Source organism: Asterias amurensis, chromosome 5 (assembly GCF_032118995.1).
Source record: "Asterias amurensis chromosome 5, ASM3211899v1".
NCBI classification, from domain to species: Eukaryota; Metazoa; Echinodermata; class Asteroidea; order Forcipulatida; family Asteriidae; genus Asterias; species Asterias amurensis.
The window spans coordinates 20,987,586-20,999,711 of NC_092652.1; the positions used below are offsets into that span (position 1 = coordinate 20,987,586).

A 12,126-nucleotide genomic window follows, 5' to 3' on the forward strand; every position below is an offset into this window, starting at 1 on the left:
ATCGTTTTAGTGAGGGGGTGTGGGTCACCCTCTCATGTAGGGGGGGGGGGGGGTCCAGTAGGCCTACCTATCGGATAATCCCCAAGTTTAAATCCGAGGTTGAAATTCTTTTATAATTAGCCCGGTTCATATACACGGGACGCAAACAATAACCTGACGCGCCGCAGGGCAATATGTTATTAAGGAGAATGGACGAGAAAGTGTAGATTCGTGAATAGAATGTACCAGCCGAAGGTGAGTACATTGTAGTCACGAATCTACACTTTAGAGTCTATTCTCTGACTTAAACTATTTCCACCATTGACTAACAGTTTCAATTATTTGGATTTCTCAATAGTAACAACTATAGTTAGTCTAATTTCGTGTACGTTGCCAAACGACGGTTGGTCACATTATTTTTATATAGTGTAGATTCGTAACGAAGTGTAGATTCGTAAAAATAATCTACACTTTCAACAATAGAGTGACGTCACAGAAATAGTTTAATAGCGAGGAATTAGCTGTGTTGTTTCTGGGTGACTTCGACACTTTGAGCTTATTGCATGCTCACGTATAACGTCTGACCCACCAGTGTGATCGAGTATCTTTGACGTCATTGTGGAGACATGAGTGAAATAGCATAGGCACGGTTTCAATGCTATTGTACAACATTCAAATTGTTTTGTTTACAAAAAAACCCCATAAAAATGTATTAATTTGTTAATTATAATTTGCCTTTCTCTCACACCTCCTCACACTGCTCCCATCTCTCTCTATATAAATTTGGTGGGTTGTGTTCAGAACTACTAGAGGCCTACTGTATGTTATTGTGTTTTGTAATTTACTAGATGTTTTCCTCGTTTAACAGTATGGTTCCCCTTTTCTGACCCCACTCAATTAGAGTGCAGAGTGTTTGTATAATGTTAGCAAAGGTCATGGGTTCGAGTCTCAACCGAGTGATTGTATCCCAGTTCTCGGGAAAGTACTGAGTATACACAGCTCTTAATAATTATTATACACATCGTTGTAAGGGGAGCAAAGCTTTTCTGTTATATAAGCAATTAAGTACACAGGTTATCATGTTCCCAACGCGAAGCATGGGCCAGCAAAGCTATAATACATGGCAAAGGAATAAGTAGCTGCATAGGCCACCCCTATACATAACATGATATATTTTTTTATATATAATTCTTTATAAAGCATAATTAATCTTTTGTTTTTTATATGACTCGGATATATTGAAACACCACAATGACAGCTAAAGCGACCAAATCTACTCAAAATCAACAACAACATATAAACTGCATCAACTTACTCTGTCAGAAATTAACCAGTCATATGGTAAACATTGAGTGGGTTGGCGCATGAAATGTGTACACTTTAACATTCCTTTCACAGCAAGGTTGGCCAGACTATTTCTTGACGCTGTTTCTTTGTATAGACCTTTCTTTTGCAACGTCACATCAGCCCGAGTTTTTTTCCAACCCAGATTGGAAAACTATAGAAAGCCATAAGTGCAAATCAAGAATAGATCGCTATTTTTGGTAACAATGTTTCAAAATTTGTTGATGTTGTTTAAAACAAAGCAATTTATCATGAGAGGTATTTTATTTATATGAAAATTTGCAGAAAATGTTGAATTTTGTGGAAACATCTGTTTTTACGATTGAGTGTTTTACTAACATCCGGCCGACCATGCCAACCAAGGCGGTTTGTTTATCAACAAAAGAAAGGTTTATTGAACGATTCGACTCCATCATGACCTTTATTGTAGCGGTATATCTCTAGCCTTGTTTTCAAGGCGCTCGCGGCCTTGCTGGATAAAAAAAAAAACATGAACAGCGCCAACACTGGTGCTCGCACAGACATAAAGAACCTTATTTTAAAAATTGTTGGTGAATTTTTCACCCTTAAAACACAAACTTGTTATCATCACCTCCTCATTCGCCCATTGCTTTACACGTTGTTTTGCTTGCGATATGCGGAACTTGCCCACGGTTTGGGGTATAGTCGGTTGCTGTCAAAATAACGTGTGTAATAATACCAATAATTCCCACAATGCACTTTCGCATAATATAATCACGAGGTGAAATCTGGATGGTTCCATTTATACGAGGCATTGCGCCAAAAGAATGTTGAAGGATTGTGTAAAAATTCCTACTAGTAACCGAAGAAAAAAATTCCGCCTGAAATCCCTTCGAAGTTTGAGGAAATGGCATTTAATTTCGAAAAAAAGAAAACGACCCTGGATGCCAGAGGTGCTGTCCGTCTATAGGTTCTTTATGTCTATGGGTGCTCGCGCGGTTTGTGTTGTACTCGGGTCATACGGGAAGCCGCGAGCGCCTTGACTTAAGGCTACAACAGGCCCAGGTATTAAGTCTGCTGGTGCAGAACTAAGTGCCTGGATGCCAAAAGTCATAGGGCAGTGATGTATGAAAGGCATAATTGTTGATGTAATAACAGTTGTTGTTGTGGTTCACCAGGAAATATAATAATAATACTAATCAATGATTTTGTTCCTGATCTTCCAGCGGTAAAACATTACAAATATGTCGATGATCTGACTTTAAGTCAGACCCTCTCTAATCCTAACGAGAGCTCCAACATGCAAAATGTGCTTAATGACCTAAATCAATGGACTGATCTGAATAAAATGAAACTTAATCCCGCAAAATGCCAGTCCATGAATATCAGTTTTCAACGTAACCAACCTGATCCACCCACCTTTGACATTTTAGATTCTCAAATTAATCGAACTGATTGTTTGAATTTGTTGGGAATTTATATACAGAGTAATTTGAAGTGGGATTCCCAAGTGAACAACATGTGTGGTAATTTTAACCGTAGACTGTTCTTTTTACGCCAGCTTAAACGTTGTTTTATTTCTGTCAAGAAAGTTTTATTAACTGTAAATGTTATGTATGTCCGACCCACTATCGAATACGCCTGTCCTGTTTGGTACTCTGGACTCACTAAAACACAACTCATGACCCTTGAAAGGTTACAAAAAAGGGCTTTTCGTATCATTCTGGCTGGTCAGCCAAATACACCAACATCATATGTTGAAGTATGCCAATTGTTCAGTTTACCTACAATCACTGATAGACTGAGTCATTTATTTGTCAATTTTGGTAAGACCTTGTTTGAATCTGAAAATTACAGGCACTGGCTCCCACCAAACAAAAACAACAACTTGCGGAATGCCAACAAAATGTGCCCCCAAAATGTAGAACTGGTCGTTACAAAAATAGTTGCATTCCATCCCTTGTCCAAGCACTCAACAATAGCTCTTGATTTTTGTTCACTCAGCTTGCTTGCCTTTTGTCCCCAACCCTTCGCCTTGTTCCTTTAAGGTGAATTGCTGTGCAATTTTTTGTTTTATCTAATTTGTTACTGGCACTAGCCAGTTTGCCCTTTTAATGTATAAAAACAGATTGTAGTTCTTAATGTTTTTTTGTACTTTTTAAACATTTCGATTTTTGATAAATCTCTGTATTTTAAACTCAATTCAGCTTGTGGCTGCAATGTTTGAATGTGTTTTAATAAACCAATAATAATAAAAAAAGAAATGCTTAAAAAGCGCAATTCAGTACTGCAAGTACTCTCAATGCGCTTTACAAACAAATAAACAAATTTATACCAGAAAAAGCAACAAATAAACTAAACAATACAATATTACAAAAAAAGATTGAGTGAATAAGTGAGTTTTGAGATGGGATTTGAAGAGGTCCGGGTTTATCTGGGAACAGAGGGTAGCAGGAGGAGAGTTCCAAAGTGTGGGTGCGCTGAAAGTAAAGGTTCTTTTACCGTACGTTTTTGTTCTGTATGGGGGGAACTTGTAGGAGAAGCTGTGAAGAGGATCTATAAGTGACCTTGTCGGGGTGTATGGCGTTATCAGTTCAGAAATGTAATGAGGGGAGAGACCATGGACAGCATTGAACGTGAGGAGCAGGACTTTGTACTGTATGCGAGCATTATAATATCATTAATATCATTTGCTGCTCACATCAGATGATTGCCAGCAACAGTGTGGCATGGCAGGATTACAGTGTATATAACGCATCTACATCACCGTCCTGTACACATTGTTCTAGTTTGTTGTTGTTATCGTTTTGTTTATCGACCACTGAGGGTTTCAACAAGACCAATCATGGCTAATGGAATTGCCAACGTCGTCAGCTTTTGCCAACCTCTGGGCACCAGTGAGACAGTTTGTCACAACATTCCCTGCAGCAGATGGATACGTGAGCTGCCATTACTTCCGCAAATACCAATTGACTGTAACGGTAAATGTACACGTTGTGATGATTTCAATTATATTTATTGTACATTTAAGCAAAATTATTAACAAAATGTAAAGTTGTTTAAATTATGTTCACATTGCAAATGCCATGGTATAATTTTGTTCCTTTCATTGGCCTTTCAATTGTCTTTTACCATTGCTCATTTTTGTAAACAATTGCCTTTTATTATCATACAAACTGGCAAGGGGCTGATTCGTTCAGTTCATCGATTAAAATATCCAAGATGCAACCAGAATGTGCATTTTACTCAGTGACACAATGAAACCATCAAACATCGTACTATCCCAGCGCAACTGATGTGCTCTACCCATAGCAACATCATTTGGAGTCTTAGTTTTAACCATTCACTTCAATCAGCTCATTGCATAATAAGAACTGTATACTACAAACCATTCAAAGATCAAGCTGGTCACCTATGGTGATTTGACAAAGCAGCATTTTGGGGTCAAACCTAATGATTATTGAAGGGGGGGGGGGAACCCAAATACAGGCACTATTATTAGTTCTTAATTCATTTAAATATCCTGCTTGTGGCTTGTAATGTTTTTTGTACTGTTTTTTGGTAAAACGAACAATTTTAGGTAATTTTTGCAAATTTGATGGAAAAAAATTGCAAAAATTACATGAAATTATATTTCGGCCTTTATATATTAAATTGTATATATAAAGGCCGAAATGAATTTCCCATCTAGGATAAAAAAATTGAATTGAAACTGAAATTGAATTGAAATTCTCTTTTGTACTATATAACAGCCAATCCACCAACAACTCCAACACCAGAGAATCCATACTGTTGGATTATTCTGGGATGTATCATGCTTTCAGCAGCAGTATTGTTAGCTTTTTGTATCTGGAAGGGAAGGTAAGACGCCGAGAGCTTTATATCACTGTGATCAAAGAGTTTAACTCACCATAAGTTATACCTAATTCGTGCCGTTGTGACTCATAGAATACACTTTAAAAATCCCGGGTCAGTGATTGACCCAGATTTCGGGTCCCCGTGGGGGTATGACCCATTATGGGTCAACATGACCCAAACGTGTGTCACAATGACCCGGGACAGATCACACTGACGTAGAATCCGAGTCAACAGCTTATTTTGTGATCGTTTCCGGGTCAGTCCTGGGACACGGAATCTGTCACTTCTGACCCTTGTTTTTGTTTTTTAAAATTACGGTACTGTGTTACCATTGCATAACTGAAAAACACAAAATAAAACGAGAAAGAGCAGTCTTAATAATTGAATTTTATTTTACTAATTTATCCAAGTGAAAGTAAAGATTTCGAGCCATATCAGAGAGTGGCGAGTATGACACCTGTATAATCATTTCTCTTTTTTTTTTCAAAAATAATAAATTTAATAAAAGTAATGATAGAAATATCTTCCCAAGTATTACCCAAATTATGTGCCATAATATTTGTTTACCCTGCAATTTATTTTGTCTTACTGCTCCCACAATGTACTGTGTTCTCAACGTAATTACCCTGTAAATTTGTGACTTCAATCATTTTGAAATAAAGATGTCATCGTTAAAGTCAGTCTTCTCCTTTTTCGTTACTCCATGTTCTTCATCATTTAACCCCAAATTATCGCAACTTTTTGTTTTGCAGGTATTTCAAAGTCATTTTCTGGATCAATTCTCATGACAACGAGTCAAGGTCTGGTACCGATGGTCCACCTGATGTTGACGTTGAGTTGCATGCAACTGACGTTGAAACGACGCCACAATGTCACAGGAGATCGGAAATCCAGCAGTCCAATAACTAAACTGTTCTACGAGCGAAGTCTTTGGTAACGTTTAGGGCAACCTCGTGTTGAACTACTCTCATGACGTTGAACTACATGTTGACCCCGACGTTGAACTATACATGCACGTTCAACTGACGTGGAAGCAATTAACCCCAACGTTTACGAGGGAATCAGTAATGCAGCACCAGTAGAGCCAGAAGCTAAACTGCTCTACGAGTCGAGTTTAAATCCCCAAGTTTAAATCCGAGGTTGAAATTCTTTTATAATTAGCCCGGTTCATATACACGGGACGCAAACAATAACCTGACGCGCCGCAGGGCAATAATACGAGAAAGTGTAGATTCGTGAACAGAATGTACCAGCCGAAGGTGAGTACATTGTAGTCACGAATCTACACTTTAGAGTCTATTCTCTGAATTAAACTATTTCCACCATTGACTAACAGTTTCAATGATTTGGATTTCTCAATAGTAACAACTATAGTTAGTCTAATTTCGTGTACGTTGCCTAACGACGGTTGGTCACATTATTTTTATATAGTGTAGATTCGTAACGAAGTGTAGATTCGTAAAAATAATCTACACTTTCAACAATAGAGTGACGTCACAGAAATAGTTTAATAGCGAGGAATTAGCTGTGTTGTTTCTGGGTGACTTCGACACTTTGAGCTTATTGCATGCTCACGTATAACGTCTGACCCACCAGTGTGATCGAGTATCTTTGACGTCATTGTGGAGACATGAGTGAAATAGCATAGGCACGGTTTCAATGCTATTGTACAACATTCAAATTGTTTTGTTTACAAAAAAAACCCATAAAAATGTATTATTTTGTTAATTATAATTTGCCTTTCTCTCACACCTCCTCACACTGCTCCCATCTCTCTCTATATAAATTTGGTGGGTTGTGTTCAGAACTACTAGAGGCCTACTGTATGTTTTTGTTATTTGTAATTTACTAGATGTTTTCCTCGTTTAACAGTGGGGTTCCCCTATTTCTGACCCCACTCAATTAGAGTGCAGAGTGTTTGTATAAAATGTTAGCAAAGGTCATGGGTTCGAATCTCACCCGAGTGATTGTATCCCAGTTCTCGGGAAAGTACCGTGTATACACAGCACTTAATAATTATTATACACATCGTTGTAGGATAGCAAAGCTTTTCTGTTATTATGACACATTAACAGGTCATGTTTCCCAACGCGAAGCATGGACCAGCAATTATAATACATGGCAAAGGAATATAGTTATTCAGCTGCATAAGCCATACACACCTATACATGTACATAACATGGTTTACATGTAATGGATTCTTTATAAAGCATGACTCGGATATATTGAAAAACCACAATGACAGCTAAAGCGACCAAATCTACTCAAATTCAACAACACCACCACACACATTCATGTTTCTTCGGCACAACATTAAAGGGAGCTGGACACTATTGGTAATTGTCAAAGTCTAGCCTTTACAGTTGGTGTATCTCAACATATGCATAAAATAACTAACCTGTGAAAATTTGAGCTCAATCGGTAATCAAACTTGCAAGATAATAATGAAAGAAAAAAAACACCCTTGTCACACGAAGTTGTGTGCATTTAGATGGTTGATTTCGAGACCTCAAGTTCTAATTCTGAGGTCTCGAAATCAAATTCGTGGAAAATTACTTCTTTCTCGAAACCTATGGCACTTCAGAGGGAGCTGTTCCTCTCAATGTTTTACACCATCAACCTCTACCCATTACTCGTCACCAAGAAAGGTTTTATGCTAATAATTATTTTGAGTAATTACCAATAGTGTCCACTGCCTTTAAAGTCAGGAGGTATTTTATATCCGTCTTTACTCTAGACTATAAGGATGGGCGACCAACTGTGACTATGTCTATCCCAGGCTTTGGTTCCATACTTATTAAATAGTTTGCCTTGTAAACAAAATAATGCATATTTAATCGGTAAGGCAGTGGACACTATAACGACAATTACTCAAAATAATTATTAGCATAAAACCCTATTCTTGGTAACGAGTAATTATGGAGCTGGTGATAGTTTAAAGCTTTGCGAGGAACGGCTCCCTCTGAAGTGGCGTAGTTTTCAAGAAAGAAGTAACTTTCCACGAATTTGATTTCGAGACCTCAAAATTAGATTTTTAGGTCTCAAAAGCATCTGAAAGCACACAACTTCGTGTGAAGAGGGTGGTTTTTCTTCCATTATTATCTCGCAACTTTGACGACCAATTGAGTTCAAATTTTCACAGGTTTGTTATCTTGTGCATATTAATGTTGAGATACACCAAGTGAGAAGACTGGTCTTTGATAATCAATGTGTCCATCAGAGTCTTTAAATCAATGTTTTGGCTAAATTAAGTAATGTAATAGTTTAAAATCTTCATGGAGTAATGAAATAAATTTATGATGTGTAGAATAATACTGATCAAATTGCCACACTCTCGTTATGGGTGACTTACACCCCAAATGTACCGACACCCCTTCCTAACCGAAAGGCCTAACCCTAACCATAACCCTGACCCTAACCAACCCTCAGCATGTATATCCGAACTTTCATTGTGTCAGAATACGGAACATCCATCATTGTATGAACAACATACTCGAATTGGCCGGTTATTCATCACTCATCAAGTTTGGTTCTATGCATAAAAACGTATACAATTTCCGGGTTCAACATCTATTGTGCATGTGCCTGTGTGACGCCCATAACAAAAACAGCCTACATTTGTAGGCCTACGTCATCAGCAGGAAACTTCTTTTAAGAAGTTAAAATATTTCACATTATTATCTGCAAAATATGACACTAAAAACGCAGCCAGGGAGGGGAACTATATCAATGGACACGTTTGGCAATTATTGTCAAATACCAGTATTGGGAAAAGACCAGTATAGGGGTACACTGGGGGAAGACGGGAAACATATACAGTTTGATAGTTAAAATAAATGTATAGGCTACCAAAATTTGTCACATAGGCTAATACAGTTTTGTTATATTTTCACCTTTAAATGAAGTTTCAATGGTTTTGGACAATTTTCAGATACTAAAACTTGACTCTATACAAAAAAAAAGTTAGTATCTTTTGCCAACCATAGATTGTCAGCCACTGACGGGGCTGTTTATGCGGCCAAAAGTCTAGTCTTAATGGGCGTCCATTTTGCGAAGTCGCCCGCGATACCGCAACACGAATTACTGGAGAAGGGATGTCGCTATATAAAGCCACCTGGCTCAAAACGAATTTAAACTTGCCTAGTCCCTCCGAGTTGAACTTAAAACGGTCGATGTTGCGCCAGCTACCGGTGACTAAAATACAAAAAACAGCGTCGCCAGTCAAGACTACCAAAAGTCCGGTAGGCCTATTGGTATTTTTTAATATATCAAACACCAGTCAGTTTCAATAATTCCTACAGCCGTTACTATTTCCGTCTAAAATAATTCCAGTCCCTTCATCTACGATCAATTATAGGAAGTTGAGTCTAAAAAGTCAAGCTTTACACGCTAGACCGTTTGTTTGGTAGTGGTGGTATTGCATCTCTCTGCATAATGCGATCATTTGTGACCTTTTGTTATTATTCTACAGAAGGGGAAACCCCAAATGTATAGTCACTGACGATAATATAAGGTCAACAAACTTTGTACACGCATTATGTCATGCTCTCCCATTGTAAACCAAGGTAAAACAGCCTTTAAAAATAAACAAATAACATCAGGGAAAGCTATTTTGTCATATAAACGTTCAGAAAGTGTAAAAAGAGGCCGAGATATAGCATTTTATCACATCCATACACAATATAATATAGTCTATGTCTTATTGACCCACAACATTATCAACAACCATGTAATTGGGCTGTTATGCCATGGGAGTGACACTTGACTATGTTATCTCTTTATAAAACTTGTTCTGTATTTTCTGTTTACATTGTACATAAGCTTTATGAAATAATAAATAATGGGCCATTATCTTTTTGGCTGTTAAAGTGATTCTATATAGTTGAATTATGTTATATATGAACTTGGAGAGTCAATCAATGTAGCTAGTTCATCTTTATAGACTTTATTGTATAATTTTATACAGATTACCAAAACATTCATTTGTACTAATACTATTTCCTCAACTCATGATAGGAAAGACATCCATAAAGAAAAGAATACAACAATCAAATTTGTATTTTTTTTTTTTTTTTTTTAATAATCCTTTCTCATCAATGAAAACAATATGTAGCCCCAGAAAAGTCACTTCTAGGCCTCTTTGAACGCTGTGAATTTCTTTTTGTAAAAGACTTGCTGAAAACAAATGTTGTTATAAGTGTACTTATTAACAGTAAGTGGTGTATTTATGCAATGCTACAGGATGAAGAGCAGCTAGCTTACCAATTCTCTCTTATTCCCCCTTTTCCTTTTTATTATGTATATATATAAATATAAAAAAGAACATTGCCTAAACAAATTGTCGTAACGAAAAAAGAAAGAAAAAACAACGAGACAACTCAGTTCTTCAATCAACTTCTCAAAAAAAAAAAAAAATGGAAAACAAAATAAGAGGTTTTTTTTTACAGCTTATAAATCAGAGTTACATGTATATAAGAACATGAACAGATCTAGGGGAACTAAACATTTTTTTAAAACAATCTCTTGGAATTCCCCCAACCCATCCATCCACAATAAAACCAGAGCCTGGGTTTCTGGCATGGTTTACAAGTGATTTGGGCTATGGGTCCATGGCCCAACTTCACAGAGCTGCTTATAAGCACAATAAGTAGCTAAGCACAACACAATAATGCTTACCAGAATAAGGTTACCAGCCAAATTACCATGTCACATGTACAATTTGTGACTGGTGTCCAGCTTATTTTTGCTTAGCAGAAACATGTTGAGCACAAATCACTGCTTAGGCAGCTCTATGGAATAGGGCTCTGGCTGCAGTAGCCAGTGTCAATTGAACACTGTAAACAACTATGCGGACAGAAAAGTGTACATGGTAGATGATTATGATTGAAGTTTCTGAGGTATTCCAAAATGTTTAAGAAAAAATTACTTTACAGAAGTCCCGAAAATGAAGTATAGAAAAGCGCACATAAATATATGGCATAGACAACAGGGAGAGAAAGAAAATCATAAAATTGTGCCAAAAAGTTCTTGGCTTTCATGAAAATTTCTTGGTGTGGTGTGTGTGTGTGTGTCAATCTGTTTGGACTCAAAGAAAATAATTAAACTGCCTCAAGCTACCTCTTTAAGTAAAACATTTTGTAGAACACTGACTAATAAAAATTTCAAAACATATCAGTTAAAAAAGGCCAACACTCATCTTGTAAACAAGAAAATTAACCCTTGGTGTAACATACTAATTAATGAATTTGTAAGAATCAACTCTTTTTTTTATTATTCTGATTTCCACCAGAACTTTTTCTCCAAATTATTCTTTTGTCATCACCCATTTTTGCTCTCCCCTGATATCATATAATTTACTCTGTATCTTCACACACTCAGCCGATAACATTTATACGCTACACGTTTTTTTTCCATTCATTATCGTTATTATTTGTTTTGCTTTTTTAAAGTTACATGTATATACATTAAACATAATTATTAAGAAATATACAAAATGTACCACCCCATTCGGGCTTCATGTTGAATCTACAAGAAATCTATCAAGTCGCGAGAAAAAACAAAAACAAAAGGAAAACAAAACCATAACTGATTTGCTTTCCAATTAAGGACCAAATACTGGGTCCATGATGATATTCATTCAATTAATCAAAAGACACATATCAACTACACATGTACTTCTTAAGTTCTACCAACTCTAAACAACTGATTACATACAATTAATAGATTGTGTCAATTATGAACAAAAGCTCTTCCACTTTCGACTACCGTTTCCAATCCTTGGAAGCTAATCTTTAATTTAAACACAATAGCCACACAGTTCTTTCACATTCTGCGCAAAAAGTGTCTAATACTTTTTTAGTAATGCCCTGAAATCAAGCAGTACTTATTTTTTAATCCAAGTAATTAAACACTAGGAATCTTGAGAAAAATTCCGCACAGAAAGCAATGTTGCTTACTATTAAAAGCATGGTAGAGAGTTGCTGT

General features: G+C 36.7%; 1 protein-coding gene across 2 annotated transcripts in view; it reads left to right on the plus strand.

The window, feature by feature from the left end:
- The first annotated feature begins 3,826 nt into the window (after positions 1-3,826).
- LOC139937007 (uncharacterized) overlaps positions 3,827-12,126 on the plus strand; it is a 139,339-nt gene continuing 131,039 nt past the window's right edge. The window contains exons 1-3 of one of the 2 annotated variants that reach the window (XR_011786045.1): positions 3,827-4,265; positions 5,037-5,145; positions 5,895-7,013. Coding sequence is in view for 1 of the 2 variants with exons in the window: in XM_071931931.1 (XP_071788032.1) it covers positions 4,130-4,265; positions 5,037-5,145; positions 5,895-6,051 (402 nt within the window). In the remaining variant the exon portion in view is untranslated. Of the gene's footprint in view, positions 4,266-5,036; positions 5,146-5,894; positions 11,083-12,126 lie in introns of those variants that run through there. The other variant, XM_071931931.1, reaches the window with a different exon arrangement.